Source organism: Nelusetta ayraudi, unplaced genomic scaffold (assembly GCF_046127955.1).
Source record: "Nelusetta ayraudi isolate G7.1 ecotype Tasmania unplaced genomic scaffold, CSIRO-AGI_Nayr_v1 ptg000022l, whole genome shotgun sequence".
Lineage (NCBI taxonomy): Eukaryota > Metazoa > Chordata > Actinopteri > Tetraodontiformes > Monacanthidae > Nelusetta > Nelusetta ayraudi.
In genome coordinates this window covers 4,646,183-4,669,323 of record NW_027466072.1, presented here as the reverse complement: position 1 = coordinate 4,669,323, position 23,141 = coordinate 4,646,183, and the positions used below count along the sequence as shown (strand labels likewise).

Genomic DNA, 23,141 nt, shown 5'->3' with positions numbered 1-23,141 from the left:
TGCGAAAACCGATGCTTTATTGAACCCATTTGTAGTTGCATTTATGTTTCAGGGGTGTTTGTGTTTGAGCCGTGAATAAAACAACTTTTGTTTTGAAGGTTCTCTGTTTTACCCATTATTTTTTTTAGAGCATTATTTTTTATTTAGGCCTTATTTATGATCCAACTTAAAAAATTCTGGGTTTTAGTTTTAGTCACTTTCTGAAAAATGTCAAATTAAATCTTTGGACTTTTTCTGGTGTTTGAGGCGTTTTTTGACAAGATGGGTTTTTGTTAGAAAACTGCGGTCAAGTCAGTTTAGAATGTTTGGTTAAAATGATTCAAAACCATTTAAAAATGATTAAAATTAATTAGTATTATGATATCTAAGTTATGAAAGTGACTCAAAAAGGTTGAACACAAATACATCATCTTTTTAATTTGTGAAAATACAAAATAAAGTCATATACATTTTGTTTTTGTACAGGCCCATTTGTGTGAGACAACGGAGCCAAAGTGTTGTTGTTTTCCTTCTTCTTCTTCATTTATTATCGCGTTATTGATGACACAGTCAGAAATATCAACTTAGCACTGTCGTTGTATCTCCAAGTTAGTGTGCTAAAAAATAAATAAATAAAAATCACATAAAGTATTACAAACCGGACTTGGACGTCCTTCAAGCCCCACGAGAATGTCATACAAGAACACACAGAGAAGTATTTTACATGAACATTTACAGCTTTTTTTTTTCTTTTCGTCCCCTTGAATAACTCGCTCATTGCGTCGACGACCGGCCGCTTCAAAATAGATTGAAGACTCGTTTTGTTTTGTTTCTTGTTGTCAGCAGGGATTTGCAGCCTGATGAAGGTGAAATTGGAACTAAACAGAAAAAAAAAAAAAAAAAAAATCCATAGAGGTGGAAGCCTCTTTTCGCAGTAAGTGGGTCTTCTGGAGTCCTCCGTTGGCTTCAGCACTGCCTGGCACATGATGGACCGAGGTTGAAGGTCCGAACCTCTTTGAAAGTGGACTGGGGTGCAGCTTCCCGAGGAGGGAAAGTCGGCGTGGCGGTCGTCCCCGACGGTGATTTGAAAAGAATTTAAAGCGACAACGACTGAGAATGACAACCGTGACAATAAGAACGAGCAGACCGTCGTGAAATAGCCAAATCTAATTTTCAATGATAGAGCTGTCTCCTGGCATTTTTTTTTTTTGCCAAAATGAAGTTTCTGGGTTTTTTTTTTCAGATTGGTCATGGAGTCACAGCCTCCAAGACAATCCTGTGTCAGGCAGTGCTTACAGCCAGTGGAGGAGCTACAGAAGCCCACTTTGTGCGACATGAGGCTTTTTTATTTACTTATTTACTTGCTTTCCACTTTCATCATAAAACAGCTCTATCACATTTGGCTATCGAGGACTGACAAAGAAAAAGAATTAGAAAGCCAAACATTTGGACCGTCGGGGGCCTTCGAACTTTTCCGAAAAATCCGACCGAACTGCAACATGGAAACTTTGGAGACAAACGGCCGAGAGATAGAAGGCAAAGATGAGACAAGAGATGACGTGGGCGGAGACGAATAAGGCCGAAAAGCTTGCGGGCCGCGGGCCGGACCGCAGGAAGTGCACGTCGGACACTTTGCACGCCGTGGCCCTGCGGCTGCGGCTGCGGCTGCGGTTGCGGCTGCGGCTGCGGCTGCGGCTGCGGCTGCGGCGGCGGGTGGACGGTAGAACGTTTGTTTGCGAGTCGTGGTGGAGCCACAGCTGATCCAAAGGCAACTTTGACCAGAGGGACGGCGGGAATCATCCACGTGAGAGGAGCGGCGACGTTTGACTGCGATTGTCTTCAGTGTTTGCCGGTCTGACCCCGCCTTCTGGAGAGTCACTCAGCTGTGTGTGTGTGTGTGTGTGTGTGTGTGTGAGAGAGAGAGACAATGAGAGAGAGTGAGAGAGATGGTTCATGTCTGAAGCTCTCTGATTGGTGGGATGGAGCGGCTCGCTGATTTGACAGGGTGGAGGGCGAGAGTGTGGGCCGGCTCGGTCTGCTGGTCCTCAGCTGGAGCTTCTCCTGCGGCTTCATCTGTAAACCACGTCTTTTCTGAGAAGGGGACAACAAGAAGAACGATGAGGAGAGACGTTACTGACGGCGGCCCAACTTCAGTTTTGGAAGCTTGAAGCTGGCCTGACGAGGTGAAATCTCACGTAGAGGATTTTTTCTTTGGCCAACAACCCGAATTACAAAGTGTTTCCAGTCTTAAAGCAGCAACTGGTTCAATAACCCATCAACTTCCAAACCAGGAAGTTTTAAAAATCCAGAGTCCGTCCAGACCGAGACTGAGACGAGACCTCAGAGTCCGAGACGAGACGAGACGGAGACCCTTAAGAAGTGGTCTCGAGACCAAGACCAATCTCCAGTACTGCAACATTAGTTTGAAGTGGGCCAGCGGACTTGCAGCTCACCAGTTCATCCACTTCACTGCAGCAACTTTTAAAGTGACTCTGGCCTTTCCAGAACTGTCAGAGCGGCTCTGACGTCGCCTGCCGGGGCTTCAGGCTTTTGGCTGGATGCAACTTTCTCTTCTTCTGCCTGCCGTTGCTGGCCGCCGGCCCGCTTGGCAGCGCCTGCGCTCATGCATTTTCATCAGCGTGACTCCCGGCCCGGGGTGCTAAAGTGCATTATACATATGCCAACATTGTACAGTACTGTACTGTACACACTCGTCCAACACAAGCTGGTCAGGACCTGAGTGGAAAAGTAACGGTTTGATCCTCATGCCCACCAACTCAAAAACACTGCAGCCAGTTAGATTTCACTCAAGGGTCAGGGGTCGGAGGTCAGGGATGGACGCGACCTCATGGGCATTCAGGGTATTGTGTTGTTTACAATAGTGCCACTTTGTCGACATCGCCCCCTGGAGTTGCTGTTGGGCTGCAAACAACTGTGCAGTGAGCGAACCGCAAACTCATCACCAGGCCTCAGGACGCGTTTGTTAAAGTGCACTGCAGACACATCCATTTTGTCAGCACGGAACTGGAGGAGCTCACAGAGCAGGCTGGCAAACATTCTGTGAGACAAAGAAATTAAAAGAAAAATGAATAAAAAAAATTTGAGGAACTGAATAATAACAAAATGAAACTATTTGCATCAACTCCTTTCAGGGGATTGTGCAGCAAATTCAGAAAAGTAAATGTGCTAAACAGAGAGTTTGTAATTTGGTCCATTTGACAGACGCAGTTTTGTTCGTTCCGAGATGAGTTTTTATATTTCAAATCAAATTTACAACCAAAACCTAAATCTGGAAATGAGCCATTTCTCCATTACCATTCAGAAATAGAGAAAAAAAACAAAACAGCTATTTGTTTTGTCTTGATTTTAGTTTTCATAAACTGGGGACAATTGTGTGTGGAAATGTGTTTTCTTAATTTCAACACGTTTTTTTGTTGTGACCCAGAAAACTCTTCATCGTCATCGCCTTTCATCGTTTTTCAAGTTTTTTTTATGCCAAACTAACTTCCTACATCACCCGCTGCCACTTCCTCTTTTCTCCCTGACAGCAAAGACAGGAATCACTTGAGCAATACGTTTTGCCGTTGCTTTATTCATACACAGAGGGACGCGGCACTGCAGCAAATGGAAAAGACTGAAGTTAAAACGACCATCATAGGCGGGAAAGTGGAGAACTTAATGTTGAGTTTTGTTCTCTGTAGAGAAGCCAAACCACCAACATGTGGTTGTTTCAAACGTATTCATGGATGTCCAACACTGAAACAGCCAATCAGAGATCCTGACTTGGAGCTCAGGTTCCTGGTCACGACAACAAAAAGCTCTGCATTTATGCACATGTCAAAATAAACCAGACAACGGACAGTTTTTTTTTTTTTTAAATTCACAATGGTGTTGTTTGTTGTTTATCCATATTTGAAAGGTTGTGGAGAAACAGTTTCACTGTTTCATCATTTTTGGTTTCCTCATTTCAAAACAAAGAATCTGTTGGCCGCCGAGTTCACAGAGCAACGCGGTTTACACACAACCTTTAGTAAGTCAGGCCTCCGAGGTTTCTCCCCGTTGTTCCCGACATTCTGACCCGTGAGTGCGAGCTGCTCAAATCCTCCTCTGACAGCAACGAAACCTGAGAGTCTTTAAGGTCAAAAACTGCAGTTTAGATGGAATAAACTCCTGTTTTTGTGCACACACTCAGCCGACTGTTGGACACCCCTAGAGGACTCTACAGGAAACTACAGGACGGACCCAGACAGTCTGGGGGGAGGGGGGAGGGGGGGTGGACACCTACTTCTGTTTGTCCCGCGAGTCTCTGCTCTTGATGCGGTTGGCGCGGTTGGTCGCCGGCACCGAGTGGACGGACGAGCTCTTCTTGCAGGAGGAATGGGACGAGTGCGACAGGCTGGTGCGCGACTGGCCGGCGTTGTGGTCAAACTGCATCAGGCAGAAGATGAGGTCCGAGGGCACCAGCTCGAACCCGTACGGGGGATTGGTGATGACATACCTGTGGGGGAGGTGGAGGAGGTGCGTCAGAGGCCTGCAGAGCACCAGAGAGGTTTGATTGGGCCGAAGCCACCGGTCGACGCACTCACCGCTTGGTGCACTGGCTCTGAGAGTTGAGGTGCGCGTCTCGGAGACGGTAGATGCCGAAGCAGAGCATGTTGTAAGTCTTCAGGGCTTTGCAGAAGAGGTCGCCATAGCAACCGCCATCCTGCCAGAGACAGCGAGAGAGGGCGATCGTGCAAGCATCGGGGGAAAAAATAAAAAATAAAATAAAAAAAACTTAATGGCATGGTTGTGCAAAGTGGCAATAAGCCAAGACATAAAGTGCACTCATTTGAATGTAGTGGCCGTGCGCATTGTTGCACATCATTATACGACGAGCCTGAATTGAATCCACACAACTTTTCTCTTCTCTATAAGGACAGAAAGGTTCCCATCAATATGAATTCATCCTCCGAAACTAGATTAGGGCAAATATTGTGTGTTTTCTGGCATCTAGTGAATTTTCTTTTAGATAATTGTGCGACGTTACCCCACAGGAGTCCTGATTGAAAGAGATTAATAGTTAAAATACACAGCCAACATCTGCAAATCTCAAATTGAATGCAGTTTTTCCAGATTTTTCGGCAGGACTCCTGAATTTGAGTAAAACCCAAAACGCAGCAGAAAATAAACCCTGGATTTCAAACCCTCGCCGCTAATCCCTCTCACTCTGCTACCACAGCCGTCTTCCATCTGAATCCCCACAGACCGACGTGGCGAGCCCACGTGGACGTGCGCAGCCCCCCCGGGGGCTGACAAGATCGCTCGCTTACCCCGAGGTCAGCGAAGGGCCCGTCGTACAGCGCCAGCTGTGCCACGCGACACCTGTCCCTGTTGGCCAGGGTCTGCGGTGTGCTGTAGCCGCCCCGCAGCGCATTCTCCTCCGCCAGCAGACCCTCCAGCTCCGGCGTGGCGCCGCCTGTGACCAGCGTCCGGATCAGGGTGAGGATATTGTCGTTGAAGTACGTCTGAGGGAGTGACGGAGGAAGGGAGACCATGAATCCTTCAGCAAGACGGCAGCAGAGTCACAACCGAGTTGAGCTACTGGAGGTTATTTCCACCGTCACCAGGGAGAAGGGCTGAGTGCATCTGTAGCACCAACCACAATGCACCAAGCCTATTGAATATCGAAAAATTAATCATCTTTCAGTGCAAAATTCCGATGTCAAAGAAAGTAAGGAGCTCTCTGACTGTATTGCGCTGGGAAGATGAACCTACATTGCCATGGACAAATGAAAAGATTTTATCAAACTCTGGGAACCAAACCTGAAACTACATTGCAAATATAGTTGTACATATCTTTATTTCTTATTTCGTAATTCCTATTGTATTTTATTTTTGTTTTGAATCATTTCTATTTCTTCTTTTGAAATTTATTTTTTCACATTGTGGAAAAAATAAAGTATCTTAGTGTCTGCAAGCCAATCATCACTTGACATACGCATGTCAAAATCTAAAGTGATTCGCTTTTACATTATAGAAGCGTGAACTAAAGACAAATTAGCGTCCTGCCAAAGTTTCTAAAGTGGCTCCACTTCATGAAGGTGGATCACAACAAAGCAAAATGCAACATTTGTGCCGAGGATGTCGCGGCAAAGGAGCGTACCCCAACAAACAAAATCCTGATTTGAATCACCAGCAAAAATGAATTTTGAAGTTTTCAATTCCACTGTATTTGTTGCTGAATTGTTGCTGAAATTGATTTTAAAGCATAAAACACTCTAAATGGTACCCAGGCCTACCAGGATGAGACACCGGCAACATTCCACTGTTGACACTCCTAGTACTTAAGGAGCAAACAATTGTGTGTGTGTGTGTGTGTGTGTGTGTGTGTGTGTGTGTGTGTGTGTGTGTGTGTGCGTGTGTGTGTGAATGTGCGCGCGGGGAGAAAAAAAGAAGAAAGAAAATCATCTGTACGAGCAGTGAAGTCATTTAGACCAACAGTTAACGCCTGGCTGACTCCGAGGAGACAAAATACGTTTGCCCTTCTCTCCCCCGCAGTCTCTCGTCTCCCTGCGCTCGTGGCGGCGGCGGTGACAACTCACTCGGCCCGGCTGACAAGCGCCATTGATTAAGATGATGGATGAGGCCTGTCCATTAGCCGCCGTTACCTTTGTCTGCGCCGCTGTGGCGGCTTTGTTCCGAGCCTCACTCGGAGTGAAAGGTAGACAAGCGGAGCCATTATGGCTGCTACAAATTCCAACGCCATGTCACGCTCTCGTTCCAGCGCCTAGTTAGAGCCGGGAGGCTGCAGTGACGGAGTACAGACAGGGGTGGGGTTGGGGGGTTGGATGGGCTGCTACCTGGTTTCTTTCTGCTGACCTGAGGTCAGATAATTACCTCATCCTCTCATTACTGCAGGACAACACCAAGTGGGATTGTCAAAAAAGGACTAACTCGTGTGTGTGTGTGTGTGTGTGTGTGTGTGTGTGTGTGTGTGTGAGAGAGATATATTAATCTGTCTTTTTCCAGAGGTGGCTGCAGGCACTTGAATGTACCTGAATAAGTCACATGACGCAGCATCTCACACAGCAAATCAAATTCTACTCCAAGTCAAACAGGGGAAGCCTGGAGCTCAGTGTTTTCTGCGCTTCAAGAAAACATTGAGATGTTACAAGACTAAAAATGTTCATTGTGTCTTCACTGATAGATTACTCTTATTTTCTTTTTTTTTGTTGGGACAAATCATTTAGAACAGGGGTCACCAACGTGGTGACACCAGGTAGCCCCCACGCACCTCATGAGGAGCCCGCAGACTCGTTCGAAAAATTGCACAGCTCGTTGAGCTGCGTCTAAAATTAATTTTAATCCGACCTTGTTAAGTCGTTTTTGATCATCATTGAGAACTCATGAGCTTGATAAGTGTCTTTACATAGTAGAGTACCATTAATAATAATATATAACTCAGAGAGTTTGTTATTTCAGGAGAATCTAGCAAACTGGTAGCTCTCAGTGCCAGGAAGGTTTGTGACCCCTGATTTAGAATGTAAGGATGTTACCTGCTTGACAGTTTTCACTGTGACTCCAGTTGGCCAGCTGTTAATGGACGCATCAGTAGCACGTCAGATGATGCTTCTGACGAAGACTGGAGTCACAGTTGAGACTGTCAAGCAGGTAACATCCTTAGGTCCTAACTTATTTGTCTGAACAAAAGAAAATAATCTAAAAAGTAATCTTCAGCTTTAATGGTGCTATGATAAGGCAACATTGTAGTAATATGCTATAATAAATTATATTATTCTGTGATCTCAGGAAAAGAGAAGGAATGAGCCCACTATTACTTCACCTCAAGAAAAATGTGCTAGCATGAGGCTCGACTGCTTTTTAATTTGTTCCCCTCAATAATTAGGAGTTCTTTTTCTCTCTTTGCCGCCAGTCTGCTGAGACTCACGGCGCTCATTAGGGAATCCAGGACGCTGACGGCGAAGGCCGTGCCGCAGGCGAACGGCTGGGTGAGGTACAGCTCCGTGTCTGGGTCGTCGTCGTCGTCCTGATCCAGGAACTGCACGTTGGAGTCGTTGACTGCAGGAGAAAAAGTTTCAGTGTGACACTTTAAAAAATGTTTTATTTTGTTTTGTTTCTTTGCGTTCAGAGTGCACTCATAGGAGGAAAAGGGAAAAGAAATACATGGATTGCGTGCGATTGAGCAAACATCCAACAGCATACTGAGGTGAAGAGAACATGGAGGTGCAGTGGCTGAACACAGCAGCAGCTGCAGATATGGACTGCGTCAGGAAATGTTGTTTCACGACGTCTCCTTCATTTCCTCCCTCTGAATGTGACAAAATTGATCCGCTTCGTTTAGTTTTTTTTCCTTTCCTTTCCTTTCCAGCATCTGGAATGAAGAGCCCGTCTGGTATTTGCAACATTCCATATCCAGGCCATACGTGCACACGCTGATGGCGGCGTGCACGGTGGCGGAGGCCTCCTGCAGTCGGGTGCCAGTGACGCCGCAGCGCCGCTGTTTGTCTTGCAAATCCAAGACAGCGCTCCCAATTACTTCCACCCGCATGTCAAAACAAATGAAAGCATCTCAAATGGCCCAGAAGCCTCTTTGAAGATGTCTCTGAGCGTGCATGAGAAAAACACATGCAGTAGCCAGGGAGAAAGTAATGATGGGAAAAAAAAAGAATTGGGAGGGAGAAACTGAGCTCTCCCTCTTGCGAGGACAGAAACAAACGTCAGTCATATCAGCGGGGCCGAGATGAAAGAGAGGCACTGGTCGGAGAATCTGATCCGACAGAAGATGCTGTGTGAAAACCGCCACGAGGACTCGAGAGGGAATCAAAGGTCTCGCAATTCTGAGAAGAATGAAGAAAGAAAAAGACTGGCGCAGGGGGGCGGGGGGGGAAACGAGAAGTGACTTTGAGATAAAGGAGGCGGGGGGGGGGGGGGGGAGGCCAAAAAAACAAGACAAGGCAATTCCAACCAGAACCGAGAGTGGAACGTGCTCAAAGTGATGCCATGGGAATGGAGCGAGCCTCTCGTCCAGCCGGAGGGAAAATCAAACGGAGAAGCCGATGTGCAGAACTGCAGCGGCAGGACAGAGGCGCTTCTTACCCAGCTCCGTTATCATTTGTATGCTGGTCCCACTGCTTTTATCCTGACTGAATGAAATCGCAGGCGGCTTTTTGCCTGGCTTGGCTAATGGCGCTAAGACAAAAAGTGTTGGAGGAGGGGGAGGGAAGAGGGGAGGGAAACACGTTACGGAGGGGAGCACGTCAACAAGGGATAAACAAAATCAAAACAAACAGCTCCTTGTTTCATCGTGTTAATCAAGTGTCGACAGCTTGTAATTCCAGAAAATAACATGACTCAACTGCTTATTCTGAACAAGAGAGTAAAAAAAAACAAAACAAAAAAAAAACACATGGGCGCTGACATATCAATCACGTTGTGTGGGGTGGTGAGGAGAGCAGAGACAGCGAGCGAGAGAGAGAGAGAGAGAGAGAAAAAAGAGCCGTACCGAGCTCAGTAATGATGGGAATGTTTGCTCCGGTGGTGACAGAGGACTGCCGGACCAATCCATGGACGGGACTATTTTCTGGAGAGGATCGATCCATCCCGGGCGGCGTGAAGCCTTCGAGAGAGAGGGAGAGAGACGGAGAGAGAGAGAGAGAGAGAGCGAGAGAGAGAGCGAGAGAGAGAAGTCATCCCTCAGAGGTAAAGTTCATTCTTCATGAGGCGGCTTCCAGTCGGGCGGATCAGCACCGCCGCTTGTGCAGAGTTTTGCCAACGCGGCTGTCACTCCTGGTGACCCCCCCCCCCCCCCCCCCCCACTCCCCCCGATATTACTCCATGTATTATAGATGTGACACGCGGCTCATTTTGTTTCTCTCCGACTGCATGCACACGCACACAAGACGCACGTAAACAGGCAGGAGAGTGAGGGGGAAACGTCACGCGGCCATGAAATATGAAGCGATATTGGATCGAGACCCAACTGACGTTTCTTGCTTTCCCTCAGACTGACAAGTAAGCACATTAAAATCGGTGACGCTGATGTATTATACATAAGCGGCGGGCCGGACGTCCATCACCCGCTGCTGACTGAGGCGATTGTGAAGTCACACATGATGATTAGAGAAATCATCGCACCAGGCAAGCGTGTTTCTTTTCTTTTTGTTGTTTTTTTCATTTCACCACCCCCCCTCCTCAGGTCAGAAAGGTTTCTAAAAGCATGGCGCTAACGCTACACAATGACCATTAACTGGAGGCCGCGTCAAGCTGAGCGTGAGCGAAGCTACGATTCGGCAGCGGCGACATGCAATATTCATACATTAGACACGTTATGCATTAGTTTTGTTCCTTGAAATGGAGGGACGAGGGGAGTAAATGCGAGGCAGGTGGAGCTCTTTGTGCGTGTGCGTGCGTGTTGTGCCTTCGCTGCGCTTGTTGCCACCAATTAGGTTTGTGAGGAAACCAGTTGTTACAGTAACCTGAGGAAGCGTCACAGAGGTTTAGCGTCAAGCGCGGTGACGGCGGCTCGGCCGAGCTGCAGCCTCACCGAGGGGATGTTTCCCGTGCCAGGCTCCCGTCCCTCCCGGCTGCCGCGCTCCACCATGATAGGGCGCCCGCCCAACCCCCCCTCCCCAGCCCACCCTTCCCTCCTCCCAGCCCGCCCCTCCCTGCCTCCACCCACCCAACGACCGCCAAATCGCCTTTACCTTGCGAGTTGGCCTGCAAGAGCCCGATGCTGTCGTCAAACTGCATGGACTTGATGTTGAGCGACGCCAAGATGCACTCCTTGTCCTGCAGCGAGGCGTCGTCAATGTTGTTCTGATTGGCCGACAGGATGACACACATGTCGCACAGGTTGATGTTGACGGCCCTCAGATCCGCCCGACTCAACGGAGTGCCCTTTGAAGAGACGTGAAGGAGATTATTTAGCATTTTGCCTTTAGGATGCTTTTTTTTTTTAAATACTATTTTCCTTGACAGGATTTTATAAATATATTTTTGAAAAAAATACAGCACTCTGCCAACTTCAGAAACATAATTGGTGCTTGAAATTATTCTTTTATGTGTCAAGAGTCAGTGACGTCTGCAGGTTTGAGCGCCCGGAACAACTGCTCCTTAAGAGGACGTGGTTTTCTTCAGATTCAGTTCAATGTGACAAATTCCTTCCGAGAGCGCATCAGTTTAAGCAAGGTGGCTGCAAACAGAGGGCTAAACATGCTGCTCTCTGCGGAACTACAGCGAACGTAAATAAAGTTAATAAAAATACAAACGTGGTTTTTAAGAGGCAACATTAAAGATATTACGATCCTTACAGATTTTCGCTGAGCATAAAACACATAATAAATTGGAGCAGCAACATTTTTTCAGGATGCGTTTCAAAATGACCCACACAACAGTTGTTTTACGCTTAGCTCACAGCTGCATCGAAGGAAAAGTCGGGACTGCAGCAGTTGGAAAACAAACTGTTGTGCGCGGCTGTTTTTGTCCCACTCACGGGCAAGATGGAGATCTTGGGGAAGTTGTGAAGCGTCTCCCACTCCCGCTTCAGGTACTCCAGCGATCCCACAAACACAATGTGCTTCAGCTCGTGGTAGTGGAAGTTGCTCGCCCTCAGCGGCATGACGAAGTTGCGCAGGCCGATCAGCGCCGACTTGACGTCTCCGAAAATGCAGACGACCACGTGGCCGCTCAGGACGGTCATGGCCGCCTCGCTGCGGGTCTGAGCACGAGGAGACAAAGAGAGAGAGAGAGAGAGAGCAGAAACATCAGCTGGTTCTCTCTTCTCGGCTGCTCATCCATGAAAACACATCAAACAGCCGTTTGAAAAATGGCACATGCGCGTGAACAGAAAGTGCTTTATGAAGCGCGGCCCACACAGCAAGTGACGCGTCCAACAGCTCGTTGCAGAGTGTTTAAGAGCCCCGTCAGCCTCCGATGGTGCTGCTGCGATGTGACACATCTGTCACCCGGAGGTGGGAGGCGGAAGGGGTGAAGGGTGAGTCAGGGGCGAACGATGACGTGCAGTGTGCAGGGCGGAGCCGCAGAAAACCCACCAGGATGACTCTCTCGATGTCCTTGGACGGGCACCAGTGGAACATCCCCGTGGAGTCGTACTTCTTCACGTTCTCGTCCATGCTCTCGATCTGCTCGTTGCCTGGGATGAGCAGCGGGTCGTGTCTGGGGTGGAAGGAGAGAGGGAGATGTGGGAGATTGCTAAAGGGATTTGTCAGAAGAAATGAAAAAGTTCTTTGAGTTTTACTAGAAAAGTCCTGCGCTGATATATCAGGGCTGTTGACTTTCTCCACTCATGAAGATTCAATCTCAGAGTTCATCCCATCCTAACGACGTCAATTTGTATCACTATCACCGATTTATTATCTGTCCACAAGTCAGCATACTTAGCCCTCTGTTTGCAGCCTCCTGACAAAGCTGATGCTATGTTGAACCATCCGCATTTCATTTATTAAAAACAAGGGAGTTTCGAGGGTGGAGATTAAGTTACCAGTAATTTGTCCTCGGCACTTGACCCATCCCCTGAGGGAGCGGTGGGCAGCAGCATTTGGCGCTCAACCCCAAATACTGGGTGCCAAGCACCGAACTGAGATGCAGATTATTGGTAAAAATTATTAGGTAATAAATAAACAAATGCGAATAAACCATTTGCTTTTTTTGTGGGTACAAGCTTAGTGTACAATCTTTGTACATGAATATAAAAAGTCAGAACAATGGCTACCGGACCAACAGAATTTTGGGGACCTCGCTCCAGACCTTTCCAGAAAGACAGAAAACAATAAAGAGAAGCTCTCTTCCTCCCCCCCGTCCTCACTCCTCCCTGTCACAGTCCATCTGCAGAGACGCCAAGCAAACGCGCCATGTCATCAGGCGGAGTGACATCAGCGGTGGCAGCCAGGCGGAAGAAGATGGCAGCAACACACTGCGCTGACTGGCAGCAGCACAGAGATGCAATTACGCCCCCCCCATCCCCCACCCCAAACCCCCCCCCACCCCGACTGCGTACAGCTTTTGACGTAGCGCGCTGAGCGGTAAAAGCTTTAACAGAGCAGACTGTAAATATTTCAGCAATTTGCCCAATCTTATTTGCTTTTCGAAATGAAGCGCATTAATGTTTAAACAGAGCATCGGAACCACAAAACCTAATTTCCTCGCGTGGGTGAGTGAACTTGGCCACTACAACTGAACACTGACCGCAGGAAGTGTCAGTGGCGGCGGCGGCGGCGGCTGGGGTTAAAACGCGCATGTTCTTCTCAACTGGATAGAAGATGCCAAGATGAATTAAGAATCCAATATAGATGCAGCTTGCGCAATGAAATACAGAAATGTTTTACAAATACAATCCAGTTTGTTTGTATTTTCTTCTCTCTTTAATTGTTAGGATGCTAAAATGAGATGCATTTTACAACTCGGGGGGGCTGTCCTTGAAATAGAGATTAAAGAATAAAGATACGAGCAAAAGGTCTAAGGCCATTTGCATTCATAATTCATTTTATATATACATACATTTATATATATATATATATATATGTATATATATACATATATATATATATATATATATATATATATATATATATATATACATATAAATAAATGTATGTATATATATATATATGTATATATGTATATATATATATATAAATAAATGTATGTATATATATATATATATATATATATATATATATGTATATATGTATATATATATATATATATATGTATATATATAAATAAATGTATGTATATATATATATATACATATATATATACATATATATATATATATATATATATATATATATATATATATATATATATATATATATAAATAAATGTATGTATATATATATATATGTATATATGTACATGTATTGAGGGATGGGGGCTTCATTAATCTGTATCTATATTTATATAATTTGTATAATATTTTGTATAATTATTTTATTCTTAAATCAATTTACCACTGGCAACAAAAACAACTAATATTATCTTAGACGCCACTGTTTATTACTATTTTCATTGATAAGCAGGGAGGAGAACCATGGACTAAGGCGTAGTCCACTTAAAATGTTGCAGGAGCTAACGTGAGTGCGACTGATGTCTGCAGGGCCACTGAGCTCCATGTGGCTAAAAACAGGGGCGTTAACATGGTCTTGACACGCACACGCACAAGCAGCAGTATGGGGTCATGTGTTTTGTTTGGGTGGAATTCTGAACTGTCCCTTTGAGGACCGGCAGAGCATAGAAGAAAAGGGTCTGGGTTGGCCTAAACAGCCAACAGTGTGACGCTCAAATCATCGCCACTTGCACGAGACAGAGACGTTGGCTTTGAAAAATGAAAAAAAAAAAAAGGAGAGAAGAGAAGAGAAGGCGTTTGGAAAACTTCTTTCTCTCCTCTCTAAATACTTCAAATCATGTGGCTGCACGAGGAGCATCTCTTTAATCCCCGCGAGCGCTTTAAAAGAATGCTGCTTTAAGTAACGTGTTAAGTATGCATGAAGGTGTCAGCTGAAACTATCATCCCTCAGGCTGCGGGAGGCTGAAGCCAGAACAGCCCGCCTCGGGCTCATCTACCCCCAGGCAAGACCTGGATGTCCTTTCAAGGAAGGAAGTAGCTGCGGGAAGGAAAACGTCTCCTCCGCGTCTGAGGAGCTCAGTTCATCGGAGGGGACGTGGCGTGTGAACAGCCGTGGAGCTGGTGAAAGCAAATGTAAAAGTAAAAGAGAGACGTCGACGCCGTTGCTTTTGTTTAAATACTTATCTGAATAAAGAAAGTCGTGGGAAAAAAGTTTTTGGACCCCTTTAATTTTAACTCAAACCAAATGATTGTCTTTAAATATTTGCCAGAGAATTTGAGTGTGCGTGTGTGTGCGTGTGTGTGTGTGTGTGTGTTTCAGAAGGTTTGGCTGCATCAGAGGCACATACACACAAATGGAAATTGTTTTGTCGTTTATTGTTAATAAGACAAAATAAGAACACTAAATTCTCATTGCTTTTGTAATCTGGGTCTAAAGTGAAGTGCACTTGGAGGCTTTAGACTGATTCTTAGTACAATACAGCACATCACTAATGCATGAGGTGCCCTAAAAGCTTTTTTCCACCACTGTACACCTGTATTTCTATTTGAAAAGTGATTAATCCCTTCTTTAGAGTTTAAAAAAACAAGGCTATAATAAAAATAAAAATAAATAATTAATCAGAAGAAATGGCGGTTTACTGAGACTACATCTATTACTTACTCTCCTTACGACTTTTTTCATAAGCCATTTCCATCAGAATTAAAGTGACCATTTCTGACATGAAAAAGCTGGAGCTCCATCTTTCACTGGCTTTTTCCACAGTCTCCCATTTCACATCCAATAAAAAGGGCGAAGGCATTTAGTGCTTTTACACCTCGGCTAAATATTTCATCAGAAGTCGAAAAGCTTTGCCACTCAAGCCGCTGTCACTCCACTGTGCCCTTGTGGAGATGACTGGTGAGGCGGCGCTCTGCCAGGATGGCTATCGCTCACTGTCAAGCCTTGACGGCCCGTCACCGTCCTGCACTGCCAAAATTGCCTCCGCGGGGCTGCGGCAGACATGACGTGGATGTCACGGCGCGGCCCCCGACGTGACCCAAACGCGTTGTGACAACTCGCAATTAAACGCCGTCTTCTGATCTATGGAGGATCCCGAGAAAACGGTGTTGATTTCCACGAGGCCGACGCTGACGAAGCCAAAAACATCCGGGTAATAAAAAAAAAACACAAGCAGCTTGTCTCGTCCTGTTTGATACCTGACTGGCAAAATACACACATTTCTTTTTGGTGGCCACTCGAAGTAGTGCAGCCCAAAAAGCATTTTCCCCATAAATCTAGTGTTGTAGTCAAGACAGCACCAACCGAGACCAAGACATTATCAAGACTAGACAGCATTGACATCAAGACGAGACCAAGACTTCATACATCAAAGAAAAATAACAGAAAAAAATGACCAGCATCTTTTTTAAATTCAAGTTTGCTTCTAAATCGAACAGCAACATCTCCTTTCAGCAAGGTAGCTTTTAATCATTTTCTTTGACATTTTGCTGCTTTTCCAACTATTTTGAACCATTTTCAAAAAAACTACTTTGCTTCATGAAATTAAAAAAATAAATAAATTAACTAGGAATAATGGGCGGGGTGTCCCTCTGGGTGTCACAAACAGAGCGTAAAACGGCAGCAGCTGGATTCTTTTCTGTTATTATCTGTCATTGTAATGTTGGCTGAGTCTCGACCAGTGTTGATCAAAAATCCAGAGTCCGCCCAGTCCGACACTGAGACAAGGCCCAGTGAAAATGCCTCCGAGTCCAAGACGAGACCTTTCTAGACCAATCTTGAGGACTACAACACTATCATAAATCCCAATTAAAAATAACTAAACGCCTGTAAAATGGCTGTCAGGACAACTGTGGGTTCATAATGAATCTTGCACTTGTAGATTTTTAAAGGTTAAGTGTGTAATATTTGGAGTTTTTGAGAAGAAAAAGCGGTGTCATGCAGTGTCCCTGCTCTTTCTAATTAGCTGATGAGTTCTGGTGCATCACGTGAGTTACAGAGGCATGATGGAAAATGACACTAGTGCACATGCTCTATGAGCTTCATAAAAAGCCAAAGCCCAAAGCCCAAAACTTTTTTGTGCATTGGCTGAACAACTCCGCTGAAATGAACGGGCCGCCTCATTGGACGCCGGGGGGGCTGGGCTCCGCCCGTCGTGCCTGCTGCGCTCCTGCAAATTCGAAGTGATCAGCGGCGTTAATACACCACTTCAAAAAACCCAGAGACGACACGACAGGACGAGATGGGACGTCACGCGTCACTACCGTGTCGCATAAAGCCAGGTGTCTCCTGAAAGGGGCGGGCTGACAGCTGAGAGAGACGTAAAGTAGAAGCTAAACATGCACATTATGTAAATTCCATTTTTTTTCCCCCCTCCCCAGCCCTCCTCCCCCTCCCTCCGACGGCTGCCTGCGATGGCGCACGAAGTGGCAAAGCTGTGGTGCGCGAGGCCTTTGAAGAATCCTCAGCCGTGATCATGCGAACTGACAAAGGCTTGCTCTTCAAAAAACCCACAGCCAATCTGCCGCTCATTACTTATTCACAAAGGCCTGGAGGCCGCAGGTCCCTGTGAAAACACATTCGATATAGAAAACACCCAGATGTTCCTTTTTCTCTTTAAAAGTAGAAGAAAAGAAAATCCCCCCCCCCCGCTCAGCTTGTTGCGGTGAAGCCTCCCCGAGGCGACGGCGGCGAGCGCAGACAACCCGCGGATAAAACAACACATCCACCTGAACCGCGCAGTGCGTCTGCATGACAAGTGGATGGAGCGGCTCGGCAGCGGGGGCCGACGGAAGAAAGAATTGTATTTGGCTGATGGCTACTGCGATGCGGAGAGAGAGCTTGTCTTGTTAGCCGCCGGTCCTGAGGGTTACCATTCGGCTTTGAACCACATCAAACGGGAGTCGAAACAACAAACAGGAGGCCTCGGATGACGGGGAGGAAAAGGCTCAATGACACTAACTAAAAGCGATCTGTTTGTTTTTGGGTATTCACTGAGATTCATATTACAGTCAATCTCCTTCATCGTGACCGCTGCCACGTAATTAAACTAATAAAAAAATTTGTTGACATAAAATGTGGACATAAGATGAATTATAAAGTCATCTGTCGGCTCCCAGCACAGTGGGGCTCCTCCCCCCTCCCTCGTTGCTGTGCTTGGTAATAACGCAGCACTTAATGACAAAGACTATTACTATTATTATCCCTGTAATGGCCTCGTGTTGAACAACAGTGTTATCAGCCGTCCAAATCAATAGGCGTCAGCTTAATTTCACGGGACAGGATAAAAGCAAGGTAGCGTTAGGGAAGTTGGCCCTGCGTGGCGGCGACACCAATCATCTATAGCCTCACGTGCCGAGAAGAGCTCGGAGGGATCTGACAATAGAAGAATAGCCTTGGGCTACCCGGGTCTCTGCGGTGAGCCTGGCGCTGTCATTAAGGGAGGGGCCTGTTCCACAGCCTGTGAGTGTCACAGAAGCCTTGTGGCCAAGAGCTCTGACTGCATTACTCCCGTTGAATTAGCCCACATTTGAATATAGTTCCCTTTAAATGAACACGGTTAAAAGGGGCGGTTCAGAATTTTGGACATACGACCTCATTTTACAATTTGGCCAGTGTGCTAATTATTAGCGGAGACTATTTCAACAAACTTCATCCAGTTCTTCGACTATAACCGGTACACCGGTTCTAAGCTAACGCAAGCCAACCATAACTGCATTTCCATTACCCCTAGAATTGCGCAAAAACTAAAAAAAATGGTCATGGAATACACATAAACTTAAAAAAAAACTCTAAAATATGGCTAAAAGCTTTTTACACTCTCATGGGGTGGTTTTTCAGATGGATTGATATAGAGGTATATCGCAAAAGTGTCATGCAAACACTTTTTCCGCATTTACACGTCAGCGGACATGACGTACGGGGTCACATGACCAGTTCACTTGGGTTCACCTGCTAGAAAAGTAAACAGGGAAAAGCACTCCAGTCGGTAGTCGAGGTAATACCACTCGGCTGCTGCCGTAGCCTACAACCAACTGCAGGAAGCAGTAGTTGCTGCTGAGACACTATTCCCTCAAAATGCAATGCAATGCAAGGCAAATGATTTCCATCACTATTCTATCTTGATAAAACAGTGATCTGTTGTCGCTAATTTCACCCAATCCTACCTCATAATCTTTGGTGAGGAGTTGGGAGAATTCCTCATGCCGCCATTACGCTGCTTTTTTTTGGGTGACAGCGCTGACTGTTGGTCCTCTTCAACTGCAACAGCAAAAAGCAGCAGTGTGAGGCAGAGAATTGTCTTACGGCATTCAAAAGAAAAGCACACATTTGGGACAGGAAGAGAAAACACAGCAGTGGGGTGCAGTGAATGAGAGGCAGGTGATGTGGTCTTTGTGAAAAAACACAGAGGAATGGAAAAATGGAGAAACAGTCGTTAACGCAGTTGTGTGTAAGGGCACAAACATCATCACACCAATCACACCAATTACTTTTGTGTTATTGCTTAGAGGTTTGCACACCAGCTGTGAAAAGATATTGGATTATTTAAAATCACAGACACATTAAAAAGGAATTCAGATGTCACAATTTTCAAAACCTTGTTAGGACACATTTCCTCACATCTTGGCTCAGCTAGCTTGACTATGGCAAAGCTAACGTGGTCTCCTTAAAATGAAACTGTTGCAACATGGTGAATGAAAGCCTATGTGTTTGAGCCAGAACTAAGTCCGATCTGGATTGCAAGATTTTCCTGGCTTCGGTGTCGGTGGCTAATATAATTAGCGTTTGTGACTGGTGATTTATACCAGCAAACTAACACCAAACTGTACAGATGTTTCTCACTCGGAGGGGGTATACACAAGCCTGAGAAAAAAATATTTCTGAGTTTTCAATTGTGCTAACTGAGCTAGCCTGTATGGCTTTGGGGCTCTGTTAGCATGTCCGAGAGTGACACTACAATAAAACATGTTGAAGTATGTTGGGAGGGCTTCCAGAGCGGAGGGATGCTGCAACACGCTGGCCCTTCACATCTCCCGCTGCCTGTTCAATATTTAATGTTTCACAGCTGACAGCTGCGCTCGCCGGGTCGTTAGTAAGGAATGCTACACATGCAAGTGTGGCCTGGCAGGCACATGCTTCTGATGGCGTCGTTGTTGCGCCCCACGGCCACCAAACCAAACACCGTGGGGGGAGGAGGGGGCTTACGGTGCTTGTGACTGAGTGTGGCGTTACTGGGGTGACCGGAGTGGTATCTGTATTTGACTGGAAGACTGCGTGCCCGTTGGATCCGGCTGGCTTCTCCTGCCGCCGCTGCCACCGCCGCTGCTGGCCGCCGCCTCGGCGGGATCACCGGGGCTCCGGTGCCCATCGTGCTCAGCCTTAGAGCAGAGGGCACGGCGGGGGGCAGCAGGCTCCCTTTGCGGTTGTTCACTAAGGGTACAGACACGGGTGGTGGACCTCCACTACAGGGCCCCCTACTGGCCGGGCAGGCTGAGTTGTGGTTCAGATCGGCCGACTTGTTTTGATAGGTTGCTGGGCAGTTTAGGGGACTGCAGTTTACTGCTAAATATAAAGGAATAGAGGTATATAAGTGACCTTTACCATAAAAGGGACCATATAGAAACCCATATAAAGGGAGTAAAAAAAAAAAGAAGCAGCTTTGGGACAAAAAGTAAGGTCTCCAACCTGCTATGACGGAGGTGCATTTAAGTTTACTGGGGCTCATAGCATTAAAAACAAAATTACATTAAGAATATTTAAGAGACTTTATTTCGCAATGTATGGGCAGAAAGCCGCCACAAAAACACATTCACTATATTATTATTGCTATATTTTTCAAAAATGCATGATTAAAAAAAAACAAAAAAAAAAACCATCTGCCCATGAAGAGGCTGTTATTAAGCACTTGGCTTTGTGATTCGGGCGAACTGACCCTTTAGGGTTTTTCACCCCCACTCTGACTTTTTTTTTTTTTTACATTAACCACTTCGCATTATTTGATTCAAACTGACTTCAATAAGACCTGCGGTGTTAATAAAACATCTCGTGACTCTTATCGTAATTAAAGCACAATCACTGCTTTTCGGGGGTAATCCTTTCTGGCACAAGAATGCTAATAGCTGAATAATTAAAAATCCTCATTTTTATTAAATACCACTTAAGCGCTTGCCTTCGCCGCCGCTGGAACACTAGATTTGGAATCCACCCTGACACTCTGGAAAAAAAACATGAATTAATAAGTACGCTTTCAGGTGTTCCTGCCATTGTTACGCCATGTGAACGAAGAAGAAGAGGAGACGGCGGCGCGAATTAGCGCCCCGCGAGGTGCCTCGTTGCTGCGAGTCAGTGAGTCCGCATTCTACTCGACTGTCTGAAATGTGAAAGATTAACAGCTCCGCTAGAAGGGAGCCAGTGTAGAAGATACAGCGAGTAGAAAAGAGACAAAAGGAGGCAGAGGAAAAAGTCTGCACCCCCCGCCACTCAAACAAAAATAAAATAAATAATAATAAAATTAAAAAAAAAATTAAAAAAAAATAAAGGGCCAGGAGCTACGGCTGGAGAGGAGAGATGATTATTTCTGCAGTCAGCTGTCTAGCAGATTATCCTCTCCGCTGCTAACCTCCACTATTCATCTGCCCCACGTCAAACACACGCATCACTTCTCCGGGACAACGTGATGTGGCAGATTTGTGTCCTGTCAAGCAGTCCACTTAAAGAGGAGAGCACATAAAATATATATATATATATATATATATATATACATATATATATATATATATATATATATATATATATATATATATATATATATATATATATATATATATATATATATATATATATATATATATATATATATATATACATACATATATATATATATATATATATATATATATATATATATATATATATATATATATATATATGTATATATATATATATATAACACAACACTGCTCGCGCGCCTTCACACTGACGGGTGAGTCCTGTCTAGGATGAGTGGTGCGGTGGCGCCATCTGCTGCTGAGCTGTAAAAGTACAGCTACACGTAACCCACCGAGGAGCAGTTTTCTCACTGCTTTTGCCTGTGTAGTCTGAGGGACAGGACAGCAATGTGCAACAAACAAACACAACAACGCTGGAGGCATTTTAGTGGCAGACAGTGCGCAGACAGAATGGTTAGAGGACAAAGATGAGCACAGCCTCAACGACAATCCAAACTTACTTGATTTGATGTATCCGTTGTAGCTATTTTTAGCTTAGGGAGACAGAGAGAGAAAGACGAGATGAGACGTTACAAGGAAGGATATTTGCGATGAAAGCAAACTATAAATGACAAGCGGAAAGAAAAGTCTGACGGTTTCCCTGCGAGGAGTGGAAAAACACGGCAAAGTGATGAGAAATGAAAGACGAGTCGTTCAAGCTACTCGTAGGGCGCCGGCGCTTTTCTTTTTATCCCCTTCATATTAATAGTCAGCCTTGTGTTAGCGCTAAAGGCTACACTGGGTTAGAACCAAACATTCAACATAATTGTGTCCCAAATCACATATTTGATTTAGTATACAAAAACTGCCCGTCGATTGATGAAGAAAGTTGTACACTAAAAACAATACACCCCAAAAAACTGACATCTGACGCATCACTCGCAACTGGTTCAAATCTACTGCCCGAGCGAAGCAAATGTTTAAAGGCTAGCAGGTATTAGAATTAGCTTGCATGCTAATGTTCAAGAAACTTGCAACACTGCCTGATTCAACAACTACAACATCTGATGTTTGGTGGAAAACATGCCGCCCTCAACGTCAACTGTAATTTGGAGTTAACGTTGGGAGGTTTGTGTCAAAGCTTCTGCTACAGCTATGAGGTAGACATACGCAGTATATGAATGACCGGAAAATAGTGGAAAAGAATAATGCAATTTAGAATACAATTACTGGTATCATAAGGTTGGGTAATAATAATAATTTAAAACGTCCATTTATGGAGTGACAAACGGCTCCTTTGTAGCATTAGGAGGAAGATTATTCATTTAGGAATGTCTGTCTTTAGTACTGTAGGCTTTTATATTTATGCATTGACCTATCTTAACTTATTGTACTGTTATCTTTAGTCTGTTTTAGGATCAGATATTTGTTTTGATTTAAAATCCCTTCCCTTATGCAATACCTATTTTGGTATGAAGGCTTAAAATATATAATACATAAAATATCTTTAAATGTTGACATTCAACATCCATTTACCCTCCTGCTTGACCACAATCTGTAGGAGTGCGTGGAGCTTTGAGGAATTCAGTCGATATATTTATTTGTTTGTTTGTCTATTGCATCTGTTAGTCTCGAACAATGGTCATTAGTAGTTCCCCATTCCAACCGCTTTGCCCCTAATAAAGGTCGCGCATAGAGCTCAAGGCGGGAGGGTGACAGCGACGTTCAAACAGGGATAGTTGCTGGTCCTGGCATGTGTCGCCTGCAATCGGAGGGTGCGAGCAGAGTCACGGGACTAACAGGCGAGCATCTGTCCCACAACGAGAGAGGAGGAGGGGGAGGGGGAGGAGGAGGAGGAGGAGGAGGG

General features: G+C 45.4%; 1 protein-coding gene across 9 annotated transcripts in view; it reads right to left on the bottom strand.

Annotated features, from left to right (window-relative positions):
• Positions 1-1,668: 1,668 nt before the first annotated feature.
• Positions 1,669-23,141, bottom strand: part of LOC142889457 (calcium-activated potassium channel subunit alpha-1a-like) — a 75,832-nt gene continuing 54,359 nt past the window's right edge. For 4 of the 9 annotated variants that reach the window (XM_076028207.1, XM_076028208.1, XM_076028210.1 and 1 more), the window contains 12 exons: positions 21,796-21,828; positions 18,734-18,827; positions 12,033-12,156; positions 11,474-11,698; positions 10,686-10,878; positions 9,485-9,598; positions 9,079-9,171; positions 7,910-8,040; positions 5,292-5,486; positions 4,566-4,684; positions 4,265-4,477; positions 1,669-2,070 (listed from right to left, as the gene is read on the bottom strand). In XM_076028207.1, coding sequence (XP_075884322.1) covers positions 2,049-2,070; positions 4,265-4,477; positions 4,566-4,684; positions 5,292-5,486; positions 7,910-8,040; positions 9,079-9,171; positions 9,485-9,598; positions 10,686-10,878; positions 11,474-11,698; positions 12,033-12,156; positions 18,734-18,827; positions 21,796-21,828 — 1,556 coding nt within the window. In that variant the 3' untranslated portion in view covers positions 1,669-2,048. The remainder of the gene's footprint in view (positions 2,071-4,264; positions 4,478-4,565; positions 4,685-5,291; positions 5,487-7,909; positions 8,041-9,078; positions 9,172-9,484; positions 9,599-10,685; positions 10,879-11,473; positions 11,699-12,032; positions 12,157-18,733; positions 18,828-21,795; positions 21,829-23,141) is intronic. The other 5 variants (XM_076028209.1, XM_076028212.1, XM_076028213.1 and 2 more) reach the window with 3 other exon arrangements.